We start from the raw sequence: 27,873 nt of genomic DNA, 5'->3' as shown, positions 1-27,873 counted from the left end.
GGGCATGCTGCCCGCGGGGCGCCGGGTCGCAGGGCAGCCCCGCCCGGCGCGAGTCCCGCTTCCCCAGGGCTCCTGGGGCCCCCCCGGGCCAGCCGGCCGGCTCCCCCTCACTTTGTTCCGGCTTCTTCGCTTCGCGCCCAGGCTCCGGTCGCCCGATTCGGCGCTACCTTCGGAGAAGCGGCCGGGAGAGGGGTAGAGAGAAGGGGGTCGGAGAGCGGGGCGTACCGGGGAGGGGCGCCCCCTCTTCCCGCGGCGCAGCTGGAGCAGGATCTAAGGGGTCGGCATCGTCCCGGCTCCGCGCCAGCGGCGGCGGGGGGAGGGGAGGAGGGCTCTCTTTGAGGGTGGGTTTGGAGGGGGTGGGGGGCGGCTCTTTCCTCCGCCCCGCGGCGGGCTCACGGTCCGGGATGGGCGGGGAGACGGTGGGGGGCCGTCCCGGGCGGGGGCGGAGGCGGAGATGCCGCCGCAGCAGCCGCCGCGGTGGCTGCCGCTGCCGTAGCTGTCGCCGGCGCCACTGCCGCCTCCTCCGGCCGAGACGCGGAGCGAGCGAGCGAAAGCGGCGGCGAGGAGCCCGGCGCACGCCACAGCTGGATCCCTCACTCCAACTTCAAGCCTCGGCCCCGCCTCCCCCCAGCCAGCCCCGCAGCCAATGGCCGCGCGCCGCCGGCTCCGAGCCCCGCGCCCATTGGCCGGCCGCCGTGGCAGCGAGGGCGGGGGCGCCGGAGAGAGAACCACAGCTGGAATTCTGTTCCCACCCCGGAGCCCAGCGCCGCCCCTCTCCCCTCCCCTCCCCTTGCCCCTGGGCCCGCTCCCGAAGGCCGGAGCCAATGAGACGGCTACCCAGACCGAACCCACTTTCCTATTGGCCGCTGGGGTCTCTGGGACTCCCCCCGAGGGAGCCCCGGGGAAGCAGAGGACTCGGCGCCGGGTCCTGGGATAGCGCCGACGGCCCCGGGGCATCCTTTGTCCACGACCCCTGAATTGGACCACAGCCGAAGGGTGGGGCTCAGCTCTGGGCGGGCCTGGAGAAGAGAGGCTGGCGGCCGGGCTGCGGGGTGTGACCAGGGTCCCGGAGGGAAATCCCCACCTGATTAATCGCCCACCCTGGAGTCGAACCGGGGAGCAGGACCGAAGAAGAGGAGGAGCGGAGAAGGATGTAAGGGATGTAGGGGGTAGGGCTTCAGGCTGGGGGTGGGGTGGGGGGATGGTCTTGGGGAACCGGGAGGAGCCGAGGGAAGTCAGGGGCTAGCAAGGTCTGCGTGTGCTTTCCACCTGCCTCTCAGCCCTGTAGACCCCTTCTGCGGCTTTGACCCTGACCTTCTAATCCTGACCCGCTGACCCTAACCTCAAGTCAACACTCCAGCCCCTAGGAATCCTTTGAAGGCTCTGGATTTCTCTCAGGGGCTTAGTGCTTGAACACGTGGCCCCAGACAGGTCATGTCGAGCCCAGGGCCCCCAGAGCAGCTGAGGATGCAGAGAGAGGCTCCTGCGAAGGGACCTGCTGGGGCCTCGACTATGCGGGAGGGGGTGGAAACACGGAGCTGGGGTTTCTGAGTCTTGGCCTGCAAAGTGTCACCAACCCTCCCCGCGCCCCACTCCGTGCCTCAGCTTTTCCCTCTGAGTGCCAGTATGGCTGGGGGGCCGTCCGCAGGACAGGAGCTTCGCGTGGCCGCCCTCCTCGCATGCCTCTGTTCTACCCAGAGCGTGTCCTCGAGGCTCACACGCACGTGCACAGCCCGGGCCTCGCCCCGCCCCTGCTCCCCGAGTCCCCGGGCTCAGCCAGCTCCAGCCCCCTCTCGCCGCCGCCGCCGCCGCCGCCGCCGCCCCCCCAAGGCTGCAGGTGCCCGGAGCAGAGCGCCGCGGGAGAGCTGGGCGCTGGAGTGAGGTAGGTCGGGGAGGGCATCGAGCATCAGACGTCGGGAAGCGCTTCCCACCTCTGGGAAGGTAGACACGGCCGCGGCGGAACCAAGCAGGTCAGTCAATTCTCTGTCCCAAATATTCGGGTCGCTGACGCCACAGCGGAGAGGCAGGGGCATGGACCGGGTGACCTCCCAACCCCCGCCCCCCGACTCCCGAGGCTGCGCCACCCGCCACCCGCGCAGGCCCCGCGCGCCTCCAGCCGCCTGCGGCGAGTGTCTCAGCTCCCTCGCGGGCGGCTCGCAGGGAGTGCGGCGGGGAGGGCCACGCCGCTGCAGCCTCCCGGGTTGCCCTTTCCCCAAATCCGAGCACCGAGTTGTGTAAATGAGGCCGAGCTCATTTGCATTTCATGCTAATGAGCAGATCCCTTAAGTGCCTTTCCCTCCTGGCGGGAGTCTCTGCTCTCATTCCGCGTGTGTGCGGTGCCAGGCTTGAAGTCTCAGCGGTCTTCTGGGAGAGGGGCCTATTTATGGTTCACTCCACGTGTCTGACACCTTCGTCTGCAGTCTGCCTCCTCGGCCTGCCCTTCCCCGATGGGGTCAAGAAGCCCCAGGGCTGACACCGGGAGGTAGTGACTTTAATCATCCCTGCTTTGCAAAGGGGATGATGAGCCCAGAGAGGCTGGCCCAGCCCAATGGTCAGGTTTCCTGGTGGTCCACAGGTCTCATGTCTAGATCCCTCATCCAAGCCACCCCTGTCTCTGGGCTGAACTCTGTTCTAGAACATACCCAGAAAGGGGGCAGGGTGTGGGGCAGATACACATTACTTCCCTTGCCTCGGGGCCTGGGGTGACCTGCCACCTAAAGCATCCTGATCCCTGGGCCGGGGGCAGCAGGGGACTCTGACATCCAGTCAGAGATGCTATCTTCACCTGAGTGGGGGGATGGGGAGGAGGTAGGCAGGACCTACAGAGAAGGCAAAAGAAGGGGTGAAACCATCTTTAAGTCTCACCCTTCCAGCCTCGGCTTTGCCATCACCTCCCCAGAGCAGCCTTTTTCAGCAAGTACTGTGATGCTACATGTGCCAAGGTGCTGAGGACACAGTACTAAGCCAGACCAGAATCTGGAACCTCATGGCTCTTCATGTTGCTGTATGTAAGGAAATGATTGTCTGCCCCTCTAGGATCTCTGTTCCCTCAGGGCAAGGGTTACGTCCATTCTGCTCACCACAGCCTCCTCTGCTCCAGTTTGGCACACAGTGGGTACTTAGTAAATCTTTGTTAGATGAATGAGTAACCTCAGGCAGGGAGGAGAATGAGGGATGGGAAATTTCTTGAGGCTCAGTTTCCTAACAAAGAAGTTAGGCCAAAGCCTTGTCTAAGATTTCCTCTGGGTTTGGGGGAGAGCCTCCATATAGGACCTGCTCTGTCAGCCCCTCCAGGCCCCTCCAGCCCTCTCCCCTTTACACCTCCCGCACAGCCTGGCTGGCTCCCTCAGGAACTGAGACAATCTTCCCATCTGTGAGGCGCTCTGCTCAGCGATGATACATCATCCCGTATAGTCACCTCACAGCCTCACAGTGGGGTGGTGGTTGTCCCATTTTTTAGATAAGAAGACCGAGGCTCAGGGAGATGAAATTAGGTATAGGATTTCTCAAACGGTGAGGTCCCATCTCCACTGGCGCCAGCTCCCAGCTCCTCCAGGACAGCCTTGCTGGCAGAGAAAGGACCACACGCAAGAGGGACTGGCCAAGGGAAGAGAGGTGGCAGATGTAAAAGCCCCTATCCGAGCAAGACTGATGTTCAGCTTTGCCCTAGTCAGAAAATGCTAGCTCTCCCGCAAGCCTAACTCTTTCAGGCCCTAACTCCTTCCTTTGAACTGATTACAGAATCCCGTTAGCAGGGGAAGGGAAAGAGGACACAGAGCAGAAGGAAGACTGGCTAGAGGGGTAGGAGACACCAAATGCATCCCCTTTCACAGCCGTGCCTCTACCTCCTGGGGGAAGAGGAAGGCTCAGTGATTTTTATTGTCCCCCGAAGACCACGGAAAGAACCAGATATGCTGAGTGGTCTCAGGCCAGTCTTTGATCTCTCTGGGCCTTGAGTATCCATCCATAGGAGGCCAGAGGTACCTGTCTTGCCACCTCATTCTTGAGGGTCAATGAAACAGAGACAGAGGGTTTTGCAGACTGCCTAGGTTTTCCAGAGCCAGGGCTGGGGCAGCCAAAAAGGCCACCTGTGCTTCCCCGGCTCCACCCTCCCTCCTCGCCGCCTCCCAGACCTGGCTCCACTTGCCCAGGCCTTGGACTTCCTGCTTGGGGCTGAGCAGGCTCCAGCCAGAAAAGGGCCACCTGACCTTGTTGGCTGGAGCCCTAATCCTCTCCAGATGGGCCGGTGGCTTGCACCGAGGGCCCAGCTGCCCAGTCAAAGCTGAGCCTGGTCCCCTGACCATGTGTGGCAGTGTGTGACCATGTGCAGAACTTGCAGGGACACTTCAGTCTCCTGTTCCTGCCCACTGCTGACATCTCCACAAGCAGTGGCCCCATTTGGGTGTCATCTCTAGCAGCTTCTTCTGGCTGGCCGTACTGCTTGGCTCTGGGACTTCAAGGGTACCCAGGCTCAGCAGATCCCCCTCAAGGGTACGGGGAGGGAGACAGCTCCTTCCCCTTTCCCTGCCTGTCAGCCCCATCCCACTACACCTGCCCTTCCCAAAGCACGCTTCCCAGTGCCATCCCAGCGGTGGAAGCTAGATGGGGTTTCTGGGGGTCTGTGAAGATGCAGAGGTCAAGGACAGGGCTCGGGAGCATCTGAAGGGACTGGAGGAGGACACAGAAGAGTATCATCTTTCCCTCCAGCAGGAAGGACTCAGATTTGGAGAAGAATTTCCAACCCAATATATGTTCCAAATGAAAGAGAACCCTCCTTGGACTGGTTGGTATGAAAGCGGGGGCATGGACGATATGACCTCCTGTAGGGGGCCTTGGTTCCATCCTGGGGTAAGGGGGAGCAGCTAAATGGACATCCCAAAATAAACATCCCTGGTCCAAAGAACAACAGCTCCCATGATGTACCGAAGCATATGCAAATGTCATCATTCCTGAAAAATAAACGCTCATATAAAACATCCCCTTCCTTTTCCCCAGCTTAGAACAGGAGACAGGGGGAAGGGGAGGTCAGGATCCTTTCCTAACCCCGCTGAAGGCCAGGCTCAGCCTATATCCCTTCTCCAGGGCAAGGCTGCACCCCAACCCCCAGCCCTGGCAGGCATTACAGGCTCCCCTACCCTGAGCTTCATTCAAGCTGCAATGACCACAGACTGGGGCAGTGTCAGCCCAGAGACCTCTGAAGGTGAAGAAGGAATTGGAGAAGGCAGAGGCGTCAGCTAGAGGTACCCCCCAACACACACACAAGCAAGGCTGAGGCCCCAAGGTTCCCACGGGATGCTGTTAGGTTTATTCCAGGGTGAGTGGGTGCCCATGGGGGGGATGGTGAGGATGGCCGAGGGCGTCTGGTGACAGGGCGCCCAGGGATGGCCACAGCATGCACAGGGCCCTACTGGGCCTGAGTCTCCGGCCAGCTGGGAAGCTCGGCCTCCTGCCCCTGCCTGACACGGTCGAGGAAGTCATTGGTGTAACAGTTTCCGTAACTCGCAGGGCTCCGTGATGGGCATTGAGCAAGCTTGGTCCTCACACACGTAGGCCGTGGCCCGGTCTTCCAGCCGCCGCAAGGTACTCAGGAAAGGCAGCTGGCGGGACAGGAAACTGGAGGGGTCCCCGTTGGCCAGGATCAGCACCTGTGGTAGCAGAAAAGTAGACAGTCACCTGGGGGCTACTGGGACACTGGCAGGGCCCACAGTGGTTTTCCTCTCCTGGGGCCACCAGAGGAGGGGATAGTGGAGAGCTGCAGAGGGGCAGGGGGGCCCCCAGGCAGGAGAGTTGGGAGGCTGGGGCAGGGCTCACAAACTCTAACCTTGTTAGGGATGTAGATGGAGTGGACACACTGCAGCAGAGCCTTGGTATCCTTGGCCTGGGGATCTCCACAGATCACGATCTGGCCAGAACAGAGAGGTAACTCCAGGAGCAGGGGTGGGGAGCTGGATCCAGACCTACCAGGGGTTCCCTGTTCCCTCCACTCTGCACTATAGCCCCAGGAAGGAACAGGGATGCAGCTGAGCATCCTCCAGACCAGCTGCCAGGAGGCTGCCTCGGATTCAAGCTCAGCAAGTGGGAACATGGACGCACGTACATAAGAACACATAAAGTGATGGTATCCTACACAGCAGTGGGATACAAACCCAGGGAGACGCACCCACAGGTGCAGACATCAGCACACAACACACACACACATACACATAGAAGCAGAGGTGTGCAGGTAAACATGCAAATATAATCAGGGCAAATCTGAACATGGCACATACATACTGGTGAACACACTAGCACACACTCGGCAGGCATGCAGATGCACAGTCACACACCTCCAGAGGCACACATATTTAGACATGCACACCCAGCAATAATGTAAATAGGGATTTGCACACAGATAAGCACATGCCTGCCCACACAATGGCAGCCCCAACCACACAGATACAGAGACAGAGAAACACTTCACCAACCGCAGGGACCCATCTCTAGCCCCTGCCTCCTGCCCTCTCTGCTCTGAGTACCCCAGTAGCAGGCGCTCACACAATCATTTACCCAGGCCAGAGGCCTGGCCCCTCAGATGCACACTCACTTGGATACCTCCACTGCCTAGAGCAGCTCGTATGGATATTCCCATGGAGACACCTGCACACACTCCTCGACGGCCACACACTCACAGACCTGAGCTCTGGGGGACAGCTCCAGGAGCCCCACCCCATGCCCCCAGCCCCCGATCCCTTCCTCTCCCCTCCCCCGGGTCCTAGCATGAGTGCCCTCACCCCCACACACCTGCTTGAGGGTCTGCTGGTGGGCTGAGAGGGCGCGGACCATCTCTGGCAATGCCACAGGGACACGGCGCATGCGCTCGGAGAAGGCAGTCAAGAGACACACACACTTGTCCATCCAGTCTTTGTGACCCGTAAAGCCGTGCATCCGAAGCAGGTTGTGGGCCGACACAGAGTTGGCACTGGGCTCTGCGCCATCCTGGTCTGCAGGGGACAGGGTGGAGGGGGTAGTAAGGGTCAGTCACAGGGTCCCGGGACCCAGCCCCAGGACAGTGACCACAGTGGTGGCGGATGGGGATGGGATGGGAAAGAGTCCACCCCGGCCCAATCCTGCCCCAGCTCTGATGCCCGGCACTTGCTGACCTCTTGCTCTCTCAGCCACTTGGCACGGGGCTGAACATTTGGTCCCCCGGCTCCCCCATCTATGGACTCCTCAATCCAGCTACACAGCTGCTCAGCTGCTCAACCAGAGTGCCATCATCCTTGCCGCTCCCCACCTTTCCCCTACTTCCCACTTCTAATCCACCCAGTCTGCTGGGTCCATGGCCAGAGTAGACCTAAATCTCACCACTTCTACCCATCTTGTACTTCCAGCTTTTCCGCAGCATTTGCCCGCCCTCGCTGGGACTGAATGCCACTGATGGCCTCCTGACTAGTCACCCGGTTTCCCCTGCCCCCCTTCGGAAGGGCCTTTTGTCCACCTGCAGTCAGAATGATATTCCTAGAACCTCACCGGACCAGCCCACGACCTACTTAAAACCCTTCAGAGATTTTCACTACTTGCCAGGCCTATAAGACCCTGCAGGGACCCAGCTTGGCCTAAGAGGGCGCCTCCCCTCCACTAGCCTCCGTCCCATCCCCCATCCTCCAGGCTTCTCAGAGTTGTTGGCTAAGTGATGCTTGTCCCGGGTTTGAGTCCATCCCCCTCACAGAGTTAGGTCCCACTGTTGTTCTCCAGCAGGGTCCTTTCATTCCTTCAGCTAACATTTGTGGAGCACCTGCTAATGTACCAGGCCTATGCTAGGCACTGGGGATGATGCAGAAGGAAAAGAAGAAAAGTCTTGCTCCCAAGATGCTTACATTTTGGGGGGGGGGGGCACCATTAACATACCAGATGTGTCAGGTAATGGTGAGCAGTACTAAAATGCAAGGGGCCAGGCGCCACTACTCTATGACGCTCCTGTTGTAACTACCCATCTGTGCGTGCACTTTTGTAGTGGTCATTACTATTTATTAGTTGTTTCCCCTGCTACATTGTATTTTGTGAGGGTAAACCTTGAATGATCTATGAATCCAAGCACCCAGTTACTGCTGCCAAGTGTGTTCGTGGAATAGCTCGATCCATCTCTGTATCCACCTGTAAGTTAGTACCAATGCTAGCTCTGTTTCATGCATTAGGAAACTGAGGCTCTGGAATATAATAAGACCAACTCCAAGTCAATTGGTGAACAAATAATTGGTGGAGATGTGAACCCAGGCTGGCTCTTTACCACCACGCTGCGCTTATGCCTCCCCCAGGGAACCCAAGCCTTAACTGGGTCGAGGTCAGCCCCACACCCACCACTGACCGTCCTTCAGACGCAGGGGCAGGCCAGCCCCTAGCTCAGCCTCACTGCAGAAGTAGCCACCGCCTTGGGAGTCCCAGAAAAGCCTGTCCTGCGTGTCCTGCAGCCGCAGAGCCCACTCGAGCCATGAGCTCTCCTGCGAAGCTTCGTACAGGTCCAGTAGGCCCCGCACTACAAAGGCATAGTCCTCCAGAAAGCCCCAGCAGGGTGGGTTGCTGTGGGGACAGACATTAGGGAAGGGGCTGCGGACAGGCCGAGGGAGAGAGGCTTTCCCAGAGGAGGCCCTCTACCTGCCCTTTCATTTAGCCTTTAAGATCTATCTCTTGGTGGGTACCTTTAGCCCACTTCCTGGATGAGTAACTGGGCTCAGGGAAGGTTAGAGCTCATAGCCAGCAAATGGAAGAGCAGGGATTGGCGCCTACCAGGAGGGAGGGAGAGGGACGGAGATAGGTCCGCGATGCCCAGGGAGACCGGCCTTCCCAAGCTGTCCTGGCCCTGACCTGTGCTCCACAGTTCCCCCAGGGCCTGCATAGCACGTCCGCATCAGGCGCCCACTGGCCACATCAAACATATGCCGCTTCAGGAACTTGGCACCATTGATGGCATAGTTGATCAGCCTCTCCTGGCCCAGGACAGCCCCAGTCACAGCATAGCCAGACACCATCAGTCCTGGAGGGAGGAGACACTAGACACTTCAGGAGAAGCCAGCTGGACCCTTCCAGGTATGTCCGCCCTGACCCTCCAAGCCCCCGACACCTCTCTGGAGCAGTGGGTAAGAACTCCTGGCTCCTGAGTGTGACCTAGGGTGGGTCACTTCGGCTCTTTAAGCCTCGATTGGCTCATTTGTAAATTGGGAATGATAAACCCGATAAAGGGAGAACTGATATCTAGCAGGTGCCTGACAGATAGGAGGGGCCTCTTGAAGGATAAAATCTGTCAACAGGATCAGGCCGCAGACATGGCCACCCCACCGTTCCAGGCGGCCAGCATCTTGCTGTCCAGGTGTGGCTTTGGCCGATGTTTCCGGGCCTGAAAGAGCTTCTCCAACCCCGTATTGAGCAAGGTCCGGACGGCATCTACGTCCAGGCCAAAGCGGGCAGCGGTCAGTTCCAGCGAATAGCGGACGGTCAGCACATTCTGGCCCTGCAGCTCCCCCTTGGGGTCCTGAGGAAAACAGCCCTGGTGAGAGGGCGTCACCTGGCCTGCTGGCTTCAGGGCCCCTCCATCCCGGACAGCCCAGCATCCTCACCTGACTGGGGCTGATGTTGCCAGCCTCTGTGAGCCCGTAGTGCTTCATGAGGAGCTGGCCCGAGGTCAGGGGCTCGGTGGCGCCCAGCACAGGCTCAGGAAGGAGGTTCTGGACCTCCTTGACCGTCCACACATAGAAGGCCCCCTCTCTGGGCCGCATGCCCCGCTCTGGGGGTGAGTCTGCGTCCTCAGCGCTGTAGAAGCCTCCAGACTGTGGGAAGAGGAGAGTTGGCTGGCCCCTGCCTTCAGGGCGGCTGAGGCCCCGAGCCCTCCTGCCGCCAGGCCCGCCTGCCTCAGTGGACACACACCCGATGACTCAGGTTCCGAGCCACGTACTGCAGGATGCCTTTGGCAACATCGGAGTAGAACTCGTCACCAGAGATCTGAGGTGGGAGGAGGGAGGTCTGTAAACAGAGGTCTCTGGGTGGCCTGGGTACAGAGAGGGCTGTGACCATTCTCCCAGGAGGGTGGGGAGAGAGCCTGGGCATACGGGAGGGGATTAAGGGTGAAGTCAAGGGGGCAGCTACAAGTCCCCAAGCCTTAGAAGGGCAGCCAGAGGTAGGGGGACAGGCTAAGTGTCTTTGCTCTAGGCTGGGTTCAGGGGTCACCTGGAAGGCTTGTGAATAGGCCACTGCAAGCTGTGCCTGGTCATACAGCATCTTCTCAAAGTGGGGGATATGCCACTGGCGGTCCGTGGAGTAGCGATGGAAGCCCTGTGCCGGGCAGGACATGGGGCTCGAGGCTGACCCCAGATTCTGCCCCCACCCCACTACCTCCTGCTGCCCCCTCCAGGGAATGCCTCCCCTCACCTGTCCCACATGGTCTCGGATGCCCCCATTAGCCATCATTTTCAGGGTGTGCAAGGCCATCTGTTGGGCCCGAGAGCCATCTTGGGTTAGTCTATGGCTGAGCCAGTAGGAGAACAGGAAGTTCAGGATCACTGTGAGCATCAAGAACAGTCACGTGAGAGGATGGGGGACTTAGGGTAGGGGCGCAGAGATTTGGGTGATCAGGAGGCCTTTGGCCAGGCTGGGGTTAGGAGTTCACTCAACAGGCTGTCTCCCTGGACACGCTGGAGGTTAGGAGGTCAGTGGTCAACACAGAGGACAGAGGATCGCTCTCCAGGTCAGTGTCATAGGGCTGCTGCTCAGATCAGAAGTTAGGACTTCACCAGAGAGCTCCTGGCAGGCAGGGGTGGGGAGTGAGTCAGAGCAGCTCTGGTCAGCCAGAGCAGGTGGTTAATGACCAAGCCAGAGGTCAGAAGAGATCGGCCCAGATAGGCATCACAGGCATCGGAGGGCTGGGATGGGAGCGGGGAAGGCAGGGATGGGGGGCACGGACCCGGCGTGGGGAACTTGGGGGCCTCAGCAAAGCCACCATACTCCTCGTCATAGCCCTCATCCAGCTGTTGGAAGCAGCGGCTGTTCATGGTGGCGGCGGATGGTGGCACCTGCCGGTCACCCATGCTGATCTCTGAGCGGGCCAGGAGGGCTGTGGTGACACGCTGGCTGTTCTCCAGCAGGGTGTTCTTGTTCTGCTTCCACTGTAGGAGGCAGGGGCAGACCCAGAGGTCAGCATCCAGTGGGGGGGGTCCTTGCCCTGGACTCCCACTCCCCCACGCATCTCCACTCCCTGGGAGCACACCCACCTGCTCCCGTATCCTCAGCAACACTGTGCGGAAGCCAACTCGGGTCAAGCCATCCTCGGGGGGAAAGTAGGTGCCCCCCACAAAGGGCTGGAGGTTGGGAGTCAACCACACATTCATCGGCCAGCCCCCACCACTGCTGGTGGCCTGGCAGAGAGAGGACGAGGGTGAGGGGAGCGGCCCCCTGTGCTCAGAACACCCCCACCCCCATATGGGGAAGACTACTTACTTGCACGAAGGTCATGTACACCTTGTCCACATCTGGCCTCTCCTCTCGGTCTACCTTCACGCTGACAAAGTCCTCATTGAGCAGGTGGCCAATCTCCTCATTCTGGAAGGATTCCTCCTCCATCATGTGGCACCAGTGACAGGTGGAGTACCCCACTGGAACGGGGCCACGGTGGACCGGTCAGTGATTGGTTAGAGGTTTCCTGGGAGGCTCCAGGCCCAGAGGACCCTTCCCCTGTCCACTACCGCCCCCTTCCTCCCATCCCAGGGAAGTGGGGTACGTTACCTGAAAGGAAAATTGGCTTGTTTTCTTTCCTGGCCTTGTCAAAAGCTTCCTGTCCCCAGGGGTACCTAGACCGGCAGGGTTGGGCTTCACTGGCTGACCCCAGGATGGGGGTGAGGGTGGGGGAGAAGGGGTGTAGGAGGGGCTGAGAGCTCTGATACCCCCAGAGGGAGGGGGGCAGGGAGAGGGAGGTTTAGGAGGTCGGGGAGGGAAGAGCTTCAGGAGTGGTACTCACCAGTCCACAGGGTTGTAGGCATGTTGCAGGAGGTACGGTGACTTCTCATTGATCAGGCGGTTGGGGACCTTCTGGGGTACGGATGGGGAGCAGTTGGTCCGGCTTCCCTTCCCTCCAATAGGCATGGGTACTGAACTGCTGACTGTCGCACTGCGGTCCTTGTCCCGGGAAGAGCTGCCCCTGGTGTGGGCAGGTGTGTCAGTGACAGCTTGCCACCCGCCTCCCCCCAGCCCAGGCCCACCACGGAGGCCCACAGCACTCCCCCTGCCCCCCCGGCCCCTCTCCTGGAGCCCCCTGCTCCAGGCCCAACCCACCTTTCTGAACCACGGGGGAGACCGCGGCCTTTGTGCTCCCCCTTTTGTTTTTGGGGGGGTGAAGAAAGGTGGCTCATTGGGGGATCCCTGCCAGGTTAGTCTCCCCCAGCCTCTCGGACCTGGCGGTGGGAAGGATGATGACTGTGAGGTCAGAGTGAGTCACAATGGGCAGAATGGAACTTCAGTCTCCATTCTTTCCCCCTCACGGGGCCCCTCCCCATGGTGTCTGCACTGGCAGGTGTCTCTCTGGCCGGCCTGGGTTAGTGACCTGGGCAGGAGGCTGTCTGCTGCTGGTGGCTGGACAGGGCAAGAACTGGAGGGGCAATGACAGGAAAATCGATACAGGGGGCCCTCTCACTCAACATTCACCCCCTGGGCCCTTCCATAAGGCCAGACCCCCCCAGCACCCCCAGGGAGTCAGAAACTGGCTCAGATCTCAGGGGTCCCAGCCTGGGAACCTGGCACTGCGGGGCAGACCTAAATGACAGGCCCCTCCACCCATAAGGATTGGGACAGGTCAGCCCAGGGTGCCCCTGGATAAGGAACATGGCCTGGCACTGGGGTCCAAGTAAGGCTTCCCGGAGGTGGTGTCAGGAGAATTCCGGGGAGCTGGCCCTGCAGCAGGAAGGCGGGGAGTCCGATGCGGGATGAGGGGGATGAGGGGTTGGGGAAGAGGGGGCGGTACAGTCTGGGCCAGGTCGCGGGAGCAGTAAGGATGGCGCGGCGTGCTGGGGACCAGCACCTGATGCGACAAGCGGTCCCGGGCCCCTCGGGCTCGCGGCTCGGCCCACTCACCGGCCCTTACCGGCGGCGGGTGGGGAGGCCCCGCGCGGCGCGGGGCAGCAGGAGGCCGCGGCCCAGCCAGGCCCGGGCACCCAGCACGGCTGCGGGCGGCCAAGGCGCGGACGCTGCGGACCGGGAGGGAGGCCCAGGCTGCGAGGGGCGGGCCAGGGCACCCACCGGGCCGGGCCTCCCGCCGCCGCGTGGCCGGTCTCCGCGCGCCGCCCTGTGGCCGAGCGTGGGATCGCAGGCCGGACGGCGCGGCCTTGGGAGGCCCGGGTCTGGGCACGGAGGGGCCGGCTGCGCTCCGCTGCGCTCCGCTGGGCTCCGCTGGGCTCCGCTGGGCTCCGCTAGGCCTAAACCGGCTGCCCGCGGGACAGTCACGCCTCGTGAGAAGAACATGCAGGGCTGGGAGGATGTCAGGGCCGTTGGATGCCAGAGCCTTAGGTCATTTTGTCCAACCCTTGCCCATTGTACAAATGAGAAATGAGGCTGGAGGGACCCCTGGGTGACTCAGTGGTTGAGCGCCTGCCTTCGGCGGGGGGGCGTGATCCCGGGGTCCTGGGATCGAGTCCTGCATGGGGCTCCCTGCATGGAGCCTGTTTCTATGCCTCTCTCTGTGAGTGTCTCTTATGAATAAATAAATAACATTTTTTTTTTTTTTAAGAGAGAGACAGAGAAGCGAGGCTCGAGCAGAAGGCATGTATCCTCCAGGCCCACCCAGCCAGAGAGCTTTGACTCTGCCTTTCCATTTAAAGATCCTGGGCACATCCCACCCACTCCAGGAAGGCTTCCCTGAATAATAACGACAAGCCAGCTCTGTGTCCTATCATATACTTTCCACACTTATCTCATTTACTACATTCAGCCAATATTTATTGAGTGCCTACTGCCTGCCAGGTGCTCTGCTTAGGTACAATGGTGGGTGGAGAGAGACCAGGCTCCTGCCCCTATGTTGCACACAGTCTGTTGAAGGAGACAGAATTTAATCTGACAGACAGACACACACACACACACACACACACACGAATGTACAACCACCCACTGTGAGAAGTGTCATGACTAAAACAAGGAACCTGATCTGGTGGGAGAGGCGACGCAGGAGAGGCTTCCCTGAGGAAATCACATTTGTGTAGCAGCCATGGAAGAACGAGAGCACGGGGTCCTGAGAGAGGGTGTCGGGGGGGTGCTGGGGAAGCAGGCGGAACTGATGTGCAAAGGCCCTGGGCATAGCAGTGAGTCAGGGCTGAAGAACTACGGAAGGCAGGCATGGCTGCAGGGCAGAGAGCAAAGGAAAGAGACATAGGAGATGACGTGAGTTTGGAGGAGGGCAATTGTCCAGGTCCTGGAGGGACTCATGAACTGTGAGTAGGAGTTTTGGTTGTTGATGAGAGAACAAAGATGTTCAAGGGCTTTGGTCAGGGAAGTGACTGTGCACTTTGGAAAGGTCCCTCTGGCTTCTAAGTGGAGAATGGGCAAGAGTGGAAGAAGCAGGATTGGTTAGGAGGCTGTGGCAGGACCCAGAGGAGATGGTGGAGGTTTGCACCAGGTGGAAGTGGAAGTAGTGAGAAGGGTCTGGAGGCCTGTAGAGGAGAAGGCATCCTCAGGATTGGCAGTGAGGGAAAGGAAGATGTCAAGACTGGTTTGCAGAGTAGGGCTTATGCTGGACGGTGAGGCCATTTGCTGAGGAGGGGGCATGGAGAGGCTCAGGTGGGAGCTCGAGAGGTCATTTTTGGACATGTTGGTTTGAGGTGCCATTGAGATATATGTGTGGGGAGAACATGGCTCTGGAACAGAGGAGAGGTTTGTAGGAGGAATTGGGGCAGCGGGGAGGGTTCAGTGTGTAGACAGTGCAGGCATGGCAGGGACCATCCAGGGAGCAATGAGAGGAGCAAGCTCAGGTCTGGGCTCAAGGAACTCAGGAGCGCACCCATGAAAGACACAGACAGAGAATCACAGGAGGGTCAAGGGAACACCAGGAGAGGGTGGTGTCCCAAAGGCAAACGGACAGAGAGTTGCAAAGAGGAAGGGTCCTCACGGTCAGATTCTGGAAAAGCCAAGTGAGATGGGACAGAAAAAGGTCAAATGACTTCAGCAACACGGGAGTCATTGGCTGAACTTGGCAGACAGTGTTCAAGTGAGGTGGGGCTGACAGCAGAAGCCAACTGGAGTGGGTCAGGAGGAAGGGAAAGAAAGGGGATAGAGAGAGGTGGCATGGGTGCTTGAAGTGAGGGGAAAGATGGAAAGACTTTCAAGATAGATGAGGCTAATTATGATAAATATCAAGGAGAAGGACTTGGTTGACAGAAAGCAATTGATGACGTCAAGGAGAGAAGAGATCTCTGAGAAGGTTGGGGTGGTGGCAGAAAGGTCAGCAGGCCAGAGGGTCTGGTAGATGCTCCCTGGAAGGAATGAGATTAAGATCAGAGAACAGGAAGCCTGCCTGGAATGTGAAGGAATTTGGGTGATGACGAGCCCAAAAGCGTGACCATGGGTAAGGGTAGCTGAGAGGTCAAGGTCATCTTTCTGATTAATGGAGTCAGGTGGGGTTAAGGAAGATCTGGGTGAGGAGATTGTGAGCCAAGAGGGCAAGCATGGTGAGAATGAGGTGGAGCACAGCCCCAGGCAGAGGAGGCAGGACAACCCAGGGACTCCAGCCTCCAAGAAGGAGGCTCTTAGAGGAGGAAAATGGTCCAGAAGGAGCTATGGGGAAATAAGGCTACCCACCTCTTCTTTGTGGGGGTCAAGCAGCATCCCTTGGGGGTCCTCAGAAAAAGTCCACAAGGGAGAGCCAGCTTAGAAGAGGAGGGCCCAGATAGGGGAGGGGTGACTGGTGGGTGAGCTACCAGGAAGGATGGAAACCTCCCAGGTGTGTGTGACAGAAGACAGACGGGGGCTGGATTCTGGGTGCTGCCTGGCAAGACCAGGAATGAGGGTATGACGGGCTCATTGCTCACGGGAGTCTCTGAAGAGGGTGGGCCCTGGGCCAAAAGGACACTGCATGGGAGGAGCCACATAGCAATCTCCTAAGGAAGGAACTCTTGTTCCCACTTGACAAGTAAGGAAATGGAGGCAGAGTCATAGAGAGGTTAAGTAATTTACTCAAGGTCAGGGAGCATAACCACTTATTACTAAGTGATTATTATTATTATTATTATTGAGTGCAAATCTTGGAGCAGAGTTGTGAGCTCTGTTGGTCTAATTCCTAAGTAGGAGCTCTTGTTGGTCCTGCCTGTAACAGCCATAGTAGGACTCCCTCCTTCCAAAAAAAAAAAGGAAAAAAAAAAAAAAACAACCCAAACCAAAGTAGCTCCTTTTGCCACATCCTCCTTCCACTTAAGAAAGAGAACAGCATCGTATCCTCCCTCCACTTTGGCGTTTCTGCTCTATAGAAGGCTATTTTCCCTCAGTGACCCAGAAGGGAGTGGGGGCTGGGAGCAGGGCTACTACAGGGCCAGAGTCTGAGCCCTGAGGACAAATTAGTGTCCAGTGGTGGAAGAAAAGGAATGGAGGGTCCATGGTGGCCCTAGGATAAGATACTGGGCCCTGCCCCCTTACCTTTGTTTCTCAGACCCTACATAAGCCCCCAGAAGGGGTCAGGCTCTCTCAGCAGGCCTGAGATAGAATTTCTTGCCCTGGCAACGAAGGAAGGGGGCGGGGAAAGGGTAGAACCAGATTTAAAGTGACTCAGTAAAACAAAGGAGCACAAGGGCTCCAGTACCGGTTTTGTCTCCCCACTGAGTTCTGAGTTCCTGGAGGTTGTGGGCTTAGCAATTCTTGGATTCCTCCCCGGTGAGTGGAACACTTTGGTCGCTGCAGGTCAATATTTGTAAATGAAACCGGGGGCCCAGCCTGGGAGCACAAGGCTGTGGAGTCAGATTTTCTGAATCCCAGTCCCAATCCGTGCTAGCTTTGTGACTTTGAGCGTGCCACTTAGCCTCTCTGAGCCTGTTTCCTCACCTATAACATGACAGCAGGACCAAGGGCTATGCACTTGGTTTAATGCTCTGCTGCCTCCATTTTGAAATTCTTAATTTGGAAGAAGGGCCCTGCCTCTTCATTTCGCACTAGGCCCCACAAATTATGTAGCCAGTCTTGAGTGGGAATAGTATTATCTACCTCAGAGGGTTGTTGCAAGGGTTAAATTAAATAATCTGTCTAAAGTGCTTAGCACAGAATGAGTGGCAACGAATGGGAACAACTGTCTATTGTTCCCTGCCATTAGATCATCCCCAGGGCTGATCCACGGTAAAATGAAATGAGAGAACGAGTGAGAGCTTGGGGAGCGTCTGGAAGCGCAGGTGCCAGGCTGTGGGATGTACGGCAGGTGGGAGCATCTCTTGCCCCACACCGTGGAGCACTTGTTTCCGCCGCAGCCGGCGATTCGCGCGGTGGTCCCGGTCCAGCCGCCACGCCTCGCAGGAAGTCCACTTGGTGGAGCCGAGGAGGCGGGCTCCAGTCCCTACCACGCGGGCGTGCTCTCGGCCCCGGGAAGGCGCGGGTCTCAAGCTCCAGGAGCTGCGGAGCGGAGGGGCGCCCGGGCCGGCCGGGGGGCGGAGCCTCAGCCGGTCCGGGCTCCCGGGGGCGGGGCCTGGTGGCAGCCCCGCCCCGCCCCGCCCCGGGGGCGGGTCCTCGTGCGCAGGCGCAGGCGCCGGCCCGGGCGTGCGGGGCGGGGCTGCGCTCAGAGGAAGGGGTTGGTGCCGCCGGCCTGCGGGGGTGGCTGGAGCGGCCCCGCGGAGCCCGACGTGGGCAGCAGCGGCTGCGGCAGGCTGGCGGGCGGCGGCGTGAAGGCTCCCGCCTGCGGGAAGACGCTGACCGAGGCGGGGAGGGTCACGCCGGCCGGCACGCTGCTGAGCGGGAGGGGCAGGGAGGCGCTGTAGGTCATGGAGCCCAAGGGCGCCCCGACTGGCCCGCTGGCGGGAAAGCCCAGCGCCGGCGACCCGGTGCGCATCTGATTCAGGGTCGGCCTGCCCTGCTCGCCCCCGCCGAACGGGTTGGTGGGGGATGGAGCGCTGAGACCTGCGGGGCGAGAGCGGGTGGGGAGCTTGGAGCGCGCCAGGGCGCGCAGCCCTAAATGGAGGGGAGGCAAGATCTGGGGTCTCAGGGATAGAGAAGAGTAGGTTTTTAGAGAAGGTTTTTAGGGCAGGAGCTGGGCTCCGAAAGGAGTGATGGAGAAAAGCAGGCGGCCCGCAGTGTGGAGACCCAGCGGGGACACGGGAGTGTCCTACCTGTCAGGAAGGGGTTTCGGGTCTTTGCAGCCTGGGGCGCCTTGACTAATGAATCAAGATTGACCAAAGAGGAGGCTGAAGGGCCCAGGAAAGACTCAGGGGTCCGGCATGCTCGGGCCTCCTTGCTGGGCTGGGTTAGCACTTCCCCCAGTGCACTCAGGTCAAAGGCGTCTGGCTCCTTGGTGCCATTTTGCTTGGAACTGGGGATGGGGTCTCCAAACAGGTCCAGCTCTGGAACAGAGATAGAACGCATTGGTAGGGAGAGGGAATGGTCACTCTGTGGGAAGAGAGGACAGAGGTCACCTCTGGGTAGGCCCTTCATTCCCCAGAGCTATATCATCCCCTGCCTCCTTACCCACAGGACTGCTGGGCTTCCCAGAGGGCAGGGCCTGGGCACACTCTGGCGCCTCCTTGGTCTCTGTGGGTCCTGGAGGTTTGGCAAATGGGTCAAAGGGTGAGGTACCACCTAGAGCTGGCCAAGGAGGAAGAGGGAGAGGAGGTAGGTTGGCAAAAAGGTGGGTGTGCAGTCACTGGTCTGACCCCTTTCGGGCAAGCAGCCCTCTTAACATAGACAGGACATGCTGCCCCTTGGCACTGGAGGGAGGGGACCCAGAAGTCCTCCAGCGCCTCACCCACACTGTCTGGCCCTCTGCTTACCAGGTGCATTGGAGGTCTCCCCTGAGGCCCCCCAAGGGTCAGCCCCAGTGCTGGGGAGCTTGTGATGGGGGGAGCTCTGTGCCCAGAGGTCTGTGGAAGGGGGTCTGGCAGGCAGCACTGGGGTCCGGCCCCAGGGCTCAGAGGAGGAGAGCATAGGGGGCAAGTCCCAGGGCTGGCTTCTGGACAGGGTGCTTCCTGAAGGGACAGGAGACCAGGGGTCTGTAGAAGGTCCCCAGGAGGAGCCACTGGGCTCTGTGTTCGGCCTGAGACCTAAAACAGGAACAGCACAGACATGACCTCAGACCCACCTTTACACCCAGTCCAGGGCCCTTCCCAGTTACCCAGACCAAGTTGGGATGCAAGGGTCCCATTTCACAGATGGGATGTTGATTCAGGACCCACCCAGCAAGCTGGAGCCCATATTGAGCAAGTTGTGCCAGGAGCGTGGACTCCCAGGCATGGGCAGATCAGGCCACTTCCCAGTCAGGGATGGGCTGGGACGGGAAAGCCAGGGTGACCAGGGGAAACGAGAGAACATCTCTTGTGTTTTCCATGAGCTGGGCTCTTCAGACATTCTCTCCCATCCCTTACTACAACCCCATGTCCCAGAGGAAGCTGAGGTTCAGAGGGGTAAGTGACTTGCCCAGTGGCCCCTAGCTATGGGGAGGGGGCGCCAGCAAGTGGTGGAAAGGAAGGGGCTTTCTGGGACCAGCCTGGGAACCTCTTGCAGCCCTGCGTGCCCACCTGGGATGTCCCATGGGTCAGCGGAGCAGTGAGTGGAGGGCGGGGCCGGGGTGGGTGCGAAGATGTCTGCCAAGTCCAGGATGGAGGACTGCGGAGTGGGAGAGGCAGCCATGGCTCAGAAGTGGGTGAGACCAGAGGAAGGGCGGTCCCTGGCCTATCTTCCTCAGTCCAGCTCATTCTCTCCTTTGTTCATTTACAAACATCTGCTAATGATCCCTCGCCTCTGTACAGTGCTTTGCAGTTTATAAAATGGTTCCTCATCCATTTAGTACCTGACTTTCATAACAACCCTGTGCAGTAGATAGTACAGGTAGTGGTGTGCCCGTTTTACAGATGCATCAGCTGAGGCCCCGAGAGGGGAGATGCATGCATGAAGTTGCACAGTTGGGGAGAGGCAGAGCTGGGATAAACCCAGGCCTGCCTGACCCCTTCCTCAGTTGTCCTGATCCTCCGCCCACTGGTGGTAGAAGACAGATTTTATGACAAGTCTGCCTTCCTAGGTCAGAAATTAGCCACTGTTGAACATGGCAGAAAGGAGACAGAGACATCCTAGGGGTAGCATGCACTGCTTTGGAGGATGGCTTTGTTCCAAGTAGCTACCCACCCCCGTATTTTTGGAAAGTATGTGTATGAGCCCAAGATATTGTCTGGACCATGTGCCTGAGCCCGCTTCCCCCTCAACTAGATCCACAGCATCACATAGCCCTAGAATACGAGAGGTGGAGCTGTCCAACAAAAGGAAACGGAGGCCACCATAGTGATATGCCCAAGTCAGAGTGACAGCAAATCCAGAACCCAAGTCCAGGGACCTCAGATCAGGATTCTTTGCATCCCACTTTGCTCGGGCATCAGCCCATGCGGTCTGGAACTGGGGGCTACCGCACCCCCTCCACTCCCATTCTTGTTGAATAAATGCTTAAACAGCGCTAATTATATACAAAGTGGGGTTCTAACTGCTACGGATACCAATCTGGTTCGTGTCACAGGCTCAGTCCATGCACCGCAGCCCCTCCCTACCTGGCTGGTTTTCAGCTTCTCCTCCTCCTTTCTCTCTTCTCTCTCTGGCTCTTTGTCTTGCCAACGGTGGACAGCGGCCCCAGCGCCATTGGCTACAGGGGAGTCATCTCCCCGCCAGGACCTCACCTCCTGCAGAAGGCAAGAGGAGTGAGGACAGCATGAGCGGCCCAGGCTGGACTTGGGAGGACTGGAGCTGGAGTTGAGAAGAGTGTGTGAGAGAGGTTAGGCACGGCAGGACCACTGGGCGAAGCAGGAGGAGCCTGGTTAGTGCCTATGTAGCACCTGTACCAGCACCTGCACCAACACCTGCACCAGCACCTGCCCTAGCACCTGCACCTGTCCCAGCACCTGCACCAGCACCTGCACCAGCACCTACACCTGCACCAGCACAGGAGGCTCAGCCGCTACCTTCTCATGCTCCTGCCGGCTCAGACGCAGAGCCAGCTGCAGCTGCAGATCCTCATCCCTGTGGGAGGCTGGGGGAACCGGCTGTGAGGGGGGAAGACAGGAGTGAACAGGGCCCAGTGCTCCCACTCCCGAGGGGAGAGAGAAGTGCCCACGCTAGTGGGTGTGAGCAGCCTGCTTCCAGGCAGCAAGGTGAATGTGCCTGCCTGCCTGGATTTGCGACCAGTTTCAAAATCTAGGAGATTAATCCTTTTCTTCTGGGTCCCCTGAGTGCCCCCATGTCCTGCTGTGTGAGGCCCAGCTGCTTCCTGCCCATCCTACATGGATCCAAAGAAGTGGTGGCAGAGAAGATGATGTCAGAGGGGCTACTCCTGCCCCCTAGAAGGACAGCTGGTGGCAGGGGTTGTGGGGGCAGCGAATCTCGGTGTCTCCCAGCACACTCACTACTTCCCACAGTGCACCTGGAAGACACACACATACCCTCAACCCACTAGTACTCACTGCCCTTTCTAGGCCCAGCCAGAGGAGACTGGAAGCAGGGAGGCAATCCCTGCCAAAACACTCGCGGGCACAAGGACAGGCCCTATGCTGTCCTTGGGAGCTGGACTGAGGTCTGGGGGCCCAGAGGAGAGGACCCTAGGAGTCAAGGGTGTGGGGCATCAGGGCACCTTTCCTGCCTCCCTCCAGGCTCCCCTCACCCCCAGTGCCATGCCTAGCTGTGCCCCAGGTGCCTTACCTTCTCAGCCTCCTCCCGGCTCATGGCTAGAGCCAGCTGCAGCTGCAGCTCCTCTTCTCCTGATGTCTGGGGCCGGGCCTGCTCCAAGTCGGAGGTGTAGCGGGGGGATGATGAGGAGGCTGCAACGACCACCGACCATTGTGGCTTCTTTAACCACAGAGGTGCCCGTGCCACTCCCCTCCCCCTGCCTCATCAGGAAGCTAAGGCTCAGAGAGGGAAACAGAGGAGGAAGGAAACAACTGGCAGCTGAGGGCTCTAGGGGGCCAGGCAGCATGCTGCCCAGTGCTTTGTGTGTCTTCCCATTCCACCCCCAGCAGAGTCTCCAGTCCCTCCTTTACAGACACGCCAAGAGCCCAGGGTTGCCTGGCCAGGGTCCTGTGGTAAGACTTGAACCTGGTCCCCTACTCCACCTCCTGCACTCTTCCAGTGGGGTCCCATCCTACCAGGGATCAAGTAAGGTAGGAACATGAGAGGTTCCAGGCAGTCAGGGTCACAGCTCTCAAGGTCCCCCAGCACACCCTCTAGGGCTTTATGAACTGAGGCCCCTCCTGAGTACCCCTCAGCTCCAGGACGCCCACAGTGGGGCAAGGAGGAGAGTCAAGAAGAGCTCTGCAGCCACCCGCATTTTCAAGGACAGTGCCCTCGAGCAGGGAGTCATGAGGGATGCCCCGATGGAGCGCCCTGTGCCATGTGTCTGGGCTAAGGGTATTCCTAGGCCTGGCCTCACCTAATTCTCACATCCAACAACTGGAGCAGATAAGATTTTCCCTACTTCATAGATGAGGAAACGGAGATTCAGAGAGGCGACCGTCTAGATTGCTCAGCTGGAAAGGTGCCGAGGGCGACCCCGCTGGGGGACTGCGGAGCCTGTGCATCTGCCACCCTGGCCCCGGCCTGCCGCTGGACAGCTCCCCGAGGAGCACTTAGGATCCCGCTGTGGTCTGCGCTAATTTGCGGCCCACCTGCTCTGCCAGCCAGGTGTGCCTCCCGGGCTCCATTCCCCACCTCGTCTCCCTCAATGCTCGGGATCCCCCAACACTCAGGGCCGCACCCCGCCCCGGCCCTGGGGCTCACTCACAGTTGTAGGAGGACGGGGAACCTCGAGAGCGGCCGAGCCCCAGCTGCCCGCTGCCAATGCCCGTGCCCTCCAGCGCCATGCGCTCCTTGGTCTTGAGGGCGTGGGTGCGCTCCTGCCGGAGGCGCTCCTCGTCCTTGAGCAAGGCCATCACCTGCTTGACCTTCTCGCGCACGTTGACGCCCTGGTCCTTGCCGTCGCGGTCGATGTACTGGAAGTCCTTGAGCGTCTGGATGGTGTAGAGGTTCTCGCGGCACTGGTGGGCCACCCGCTCGGAGCCCGTCTTGAGCAGGTAGTCCAGCAGCGTCAGCGCCTTGTACACGTGCCGCCAGTTCTTGCCGCTGTCATTCAGCCGCCGCCACAGCATGCCCATGACCTCAGCGAAGGCCACCGTGTTAAAGGTCAGGTCGGCGATTTCCGACATGAGCGAGCTGGGAGGGCCCCACGGGTCATTGCTGGTGGCCTCTCGCACCTTAATCTCTGCCTCCGAGTAGTTGTGCACAATGTTCTTCACCTGGCGCCGCAGCGCGGAGGTCGTCATGGCTGGGGACTTGGAGATGGGCAGCCCCTGCCCCCGCCGGAGGTGGAGGGCCGAGGGCCACCGTCTCAAGGTCACGATCTCCAGGGGTGGGCCCCCGCACTCTCAGTGGGGCGGCCGCGTCCTCGGGTTCCACATGGGTCTGCAGGAGAGAGGGACAGAACTCAGGGGCAGTGGCCCCCCTTGACAGCCACTCAGCCACCAACGGAAGGCCTGGCCACAGGTCCCCACCGGCCAGGAGCCACCGCTGGCAGGCACTTATTTTTATTTTTCTTATTTTACATATTATTCAGAAGGCATGTCTAGCCTCACATGCACGCTGCTTGTCACAGTCACACTACAAAGACGAGCTTATTATCTCCGTTCAGAGATGGGGAAGGGAGGTTCACGGAGCTGGTGTGAGCCAGGAGCTACCTCGGACACGCCCACCTTGCCCTTAGCGAGAGACACAAAAGTGACCCCCAGGGATGCCTGCTTATCCTGCTCATGCTTCGTTACCAGGATCTAGCGTAGCACCCATTCTTTCTGGTCCTCGGTCCCCACTCTCCCCATTTCTCACAGCGTTAGTTTGTACACCTTCATTCATTCAACACCTAGTTCCTGGGGCCTTCTCTGAGCCCAACACTGTGCTGAGCACAGAGCACAAGTCCTGGCCCACACAAGTCCAGTTCCAGGGGCACAGATGATGATTCAATCAAGCATGGGCATGTACAGGAGTACCCAAGCTGGGAAAATCGGGGGAGACTTCCCAGTGGAGGTGATGGTCAGAGATCTGAAGGGAAGATGAAGCTGCAGGGTGACAAAGGGTAGCTCAAAGGGAATACTTGGGAGAGGCCAGAGGCCCAGAGAGGAGTATGAGGCAGGAAGCAGGGCCTGCCTCTCGAAGAGACCTAGCCCCCGCCGCCTCTGTGGTACACACAAGAGCACTGAAGTCAGGGATGGGATGCAGCCTGCCCACAGTCACACGGCGTGTAGGTGGCCGAGCTGGGACTAAACACCTAGGTCTCCAGAAGACGAATCTGATACTTATTGTCAGGGTTACTGGTTTAGTCGTTAATTCATCTGATTGCTTTATTGTTTTGGTTCCATCTCAGCTAGATTGTAAGCTCCCTGAAGGCAAGGCTGGTTTGAGCACCCCAAATCTGAGGGGGAACTAGAGTCAGCCCGCTGGCCTCTCCACAGCTTCAGGACCAGGCCATCTGGGGAAGGCAAACCCAGGTTCAAGACAGAAAAAGGTTCTCCCAGGGCCCCACCAGAAACCAACACCAGAATCCCCTACCATGGCCGTTCCTCTGGTATGGGTACACACACACACACACACACACACACACACACGCTAGACCCCCAGAACCTCCACACCACCCGTGAACCCCCACCAATACCACCACCCATGGAGATTTTGCCTCCCCCCACCACCTCCCCCTGGCCTCGGGTCTCTGCCCTGGGCCTCAGCAGGAGTCAGAAGCTGCTCATCCTGCCCTCCCCCATCTGGACTTGCCCTCCACCCAGCCCTGCCAACCCTGGGCTCAGTTCAAAGCAGCCAGCAGGCCTTGGCAGGCTTCTTTGGGGCCCAGGTGCCTGGGAGAGCTTGGGCCCAGAGGAGGTGATCCCGTGGGACTCCAGGGAGATGGAATGCTGGCTGAAAGGCTGCCTACCTTCTGTCTGCTGTCTGTCCGTCCAGCCTGGCAGGCCTTCTGTGGGGATACCACAGCCAACGCTTGTTTAACTCCTGCCCTCCCCCTCACTGGTGACTCAGATCTGTCTTTACCTCCCCAACTGGTGGGCTGGCGGGTGGCAAGAATCAAGATGAGAAATAATTGTGCCCCACAGCCCGCCCGGAGTGCCCGCCCCTCCCAGTGCTGGCCACAGAAACCAGCAGAACCAGTCAGGCATCCTGACTCCACCAGCCACCCTGCCAGAGCCTGGCTTCCCCAGCCCTCCCGCCAAGCCTGGGGTAGTGGGAGGGGCCCTCCGTGCGGACCCTGCTGCCCTGCCTGGACTTTCCTTCTAGGAGGGGGAGCGGAGGAGCCTTCTCTGCACACCTTCGCTGGAGCTGGGGGAAGGGAGGCATCAGAAGCCCCAGGGAGATGCCTGGACTTCCCTCCCCTAAAGTTAGAAGGGACAAGGTGGGGAGGACGAGGGGGCAGGGTGAGGCCCAGGGAGCTCTGAAGGGAGGGAGGAGAAAAGGAAGGAACACGGGAGGGAGCAGCTGGGAGCTCTGCCAGCGGTGTTACAAGCCCAGGGTTTTATCGAACACAATATGCCCAGAAATAAAAGGGAGTGAAACAGAAACCCAGCAGCCAGTGGCGGCAGCGGCAGGCCCGGGCGGGCGGGTATGGAATTACTGCAGTGACCTTGAGCCAGACCCTGTCAGGTGGAGGGAAGGACACTGAGAAGGCAGAGCCTGAGAGGCTCATTCCGAGATATGGGGGAGGAGGAGGCAGGCGGGTATGGGGCAGAGTGGGGAGGGGCGGGCTGGGGGGGCAGGCCATGTGGCACAAGTATCCGCTCTCTCCTTTATAAAGGATGCCAAGGAGAACTTTCAGGGGGTGAGGGGGAAAGGAGAGATGGGCTCCAGGACTGGGGAGGGAAACTGTCAAGGCTCAGGAAGTAGATGGCATCCCTAGAGTGGGGATTCAGGGACAAGGGGAGAGCCTAGATACGTTGTCACGTGCAAGAGTTTGTCCAAAGTGTGTGTGTGCCACCAGCCTGCAGAGCCCCCGGTCTGCTGAGGCAGCCCCAGCCCCTGCCCCGTTGGGGTCAGCGGGAGCCCCCGGGGCAGGGGGCAGAGGGAGAGGGAGTAACTCTTGCCAGAGGGAGGCGCAGGGACAGGTGTGAGCTAGAACTCTAAGCTTAAGTCAGCCCTGAGGTGGCTGTGTCCTGGGGTCCTGGAATGGGGTGGGGGTTGCCCTGAGGCTGGAGATGCAATGGGGGGTGGAGCTAAGGAGGATGGGTGGGCAGAGGAGGATGGGACTCTGTGGGGGGATGCCACCAAAGATGCGGGTTTCAGGGTGGGGAGCCAGCCCCCCGAGTCCTGCTTCCCTGGGGCTGCAGGCAGGAAGCCTCTGGGATCCTCTACTGTCCTCCTCACCCCTCTCCCTTGGACCTGGGATGAAGACTAAGCCCCAAGCCTTCCATGAGAGGTACCACCGCTGCCAGGGAGGGGCCAGCTTACCTCTGGTGCAGGCTCCCTTGGCCCCAGCCCTGGGACCACGAGCAGCCTCTGCAGTGACCTTCCGACCCGCGCGGCAGGGGGACAGTACAGCGTCAAGAGTGACCCCAGAGCCATCCACCAAGGACCCTCGTCCTGGAGATGCCCACCCTCTCCCAGGAGGTGCAGACCCCTCGGAAGGGTGGCAGCAGGGTCCCCAGAACGGGCTGCAGCTCTGCCTCTAGCTTGCTTGTCTTTTAGACGCTCAGCCTGCAGGCAGGCAGCACTCGGAGGAAAGTTGCTCAGCTGGCCGGGCAGGTCTGCCTCAGCAGTAACAGGACACAGGAGGAAGCGCAAGGCTTGTTAACCCCTTCCTGCTGGCTGGGCAGGCGGCAACGTCAGGGGGACGCCTGCCGGCTGGCTGGCTGACTGGCTAGCTCTCCCCAGGAAATTCGTTTTCTGAGAGCCAGGGCTGCTAGCCCACTCCCACCCCGCAGGGAGTTAACCCTTCCCCTGCCTCAACAGGAAATAGGGTGGGGGGGGGACCCATCTCTGCTGGGCCAGGAAGACCATTCCCAGGGGCTGACCCTTTGGTGGAGTTGCTTTCTGTGGGCTCCAGCTGGCCCCCTCAGCCACCCTGAAGGGGGCATCCAGGCTCCAGGCATAGCCCCTCTCTGCCTCTCTGAGGAACAGAGTGACCTGCTCTCTCCAAAACTCTTCCCACTCTCTACTGGAGGATGCTGAGGCCCACGAGGTCCTTATCTGAAGCACCAAATACAAAACCAAGCAGGTGGGAGGTTGTGGCCACTACCCCATCTCCCACCCACACCTCTGCTCCACTAGCACTTAAGGTGGTGAGCCCAGCATTAGCAAAGTTGCTCTTCAAACTCTGGGAGCTTAGAGCCCACTCAGCACGAGGTCTGGCCCTGAATGATGATTTTGGACAGAAAGCCATTCAGGTACTAAGTCTAAGCTGACAGTACTTTCCTTTCCAGGAGCCACCCCTTGTCCACTTCCCATTTCTCTAAGCAGGGGGGGGGGGGGCGCAGGGGGCGAGCATAATGTCCAGAGCTGTTTTTAAGGCAAAAAGTGGTCCAGGGGGGCCAGCTGGTCTGACAGGAGGAAGGGATGAGACAGGCTGCCGAGGACACAGGGATCTGGCCTCTAGGGTTTGACAGTGTAGTGAACATGATCCCCAGGGACTGCAAATGGGCCTTGACCCAGCCAAAGTGCGAGGATCTCAGGGAG

General features: G+C 59.5%; 2 protein-coding genes across 6 annotated transcripts; both read right to left on the bottom strand.

Moving 5' to 3' along the window:
- Positions 1 to 5,269: 5,269 nt before the first annotated feature.
- Positions 5,270 to 12,455, bottom strand: SPATA20 (spermatogenesis associated 20). 3 transcript variants are annotated; one of them, XM_038547655.1, is made up of 16 exons: positions 12,295 to 12,455; positions 11,981 to 12,160; positions 11,749 to 11,813; positions 11,464 to 11,618; positions 11,238 to 11,381; positions 10,931 to 11,132; positions 10,399 to 10,529; positions 10,198 to 10,302; positions 9,898 to 9,993; positions 9,591 to 9,800; positions 9,313 to 9,505; positions 8,842 to 9,010; positions 8,345 to 8,556; positions 6,781 to 6,980; positions 5,822 to 5,902; positions 5,270 to 5,645 (listed from the first exon to the last, which is right to left on the bottom strand). In XM_038547655.1, exons 1-16 carry the CDS (start codon positions 12,369 to 12,371, stop codon positions 5,475 to 5,477), a joined length of 2,391 nt encoding a protein of 796 aa, XP_038403583.1. In that variant the 5' UTR covers positions 12,372 to 12,455; the 3' UTR covers positions 5,270 to 5,474. The 3 variants fall into 3 exon arrangements, with proteins under 3 accessions (XP_038403583.1, XP_038403585.1, XP_038403584.1); XM_038547657.1 differs by lacking the exon at positions 9,898 to 9,993; XM_038547656.1 differs by lacking the exon at positions 12,295 to 12,455 and having other exon boundaries at positions 5,475 to 5,645; positions 9,898 to 9,972.
- A 5,300-nt stretch (positions 12,456 to 17,755) lies between these two features.
- Positions 17,756 to 26,990, bottom strand: EPN3 (epsin 3). Of its 3 annotated transcripts, none has more exons than XM_038547652.1 (10): positions 26,650 to 26,990; positions 22,940 to 23,616; positions 21,862 to 21,980; positions 21,129 to 21,209; positions 20,721 to 20,849; positions 19,704 to 19,791; positions 18,960 to 19,229; positions 18,658 to 18,774; positions 18,303 to 18,533; positions 17,756 to 18,093 (listed from the first exon to the last, which is right to left on the bottom strand). In XM_038547652.1, the coding sequence occupies exons 2-10, from the start codon at positions 23,475 to 23,477 to the stop codon at positions 17,756 to 17,758; spliced, it is 1,911 nt and encodes a 636-aa protein (XP_038403580.1). In that variant the 5' UTR covers positions 23,478 to 23,616; positions 26,650 to 26,990. The 3 variants fall into 3 exon arrangements, with proteins under 3 accessions (XP_038403580.1, XP_038403581.1, XP_038403582.1); XM_038547653.1 differs by lacking the exon at positions 26,650 to 26,990 and adding an exon at positions 25,130 to 25,599; XM_038547654.1 differs by lacking the exon at positions 21,129 to 21,209.
- Between the last annotated feature and the right edge of the window lie 883 nt (positions 26,991 to 27,873).

The sequence above is a fragment of the Canis lupus genome, chromosome 9 (assembly GCF_011100685.1).
Source record: "Canis lupus familiaris isolate Mischka breed German Shepherd chromosome 9, alternate assembly UU_Cfam_GSD_1.0, whole genome shotgun sequence".
Lineage (NCBI taxonomy): Eukaryota > Metazoa > Chordata > Mammalia > Carnivora > Canidae > Canis > Canis lupus.
This window is presented reverse-complemented; position numbering and strand designations above follow the sequence as displayed.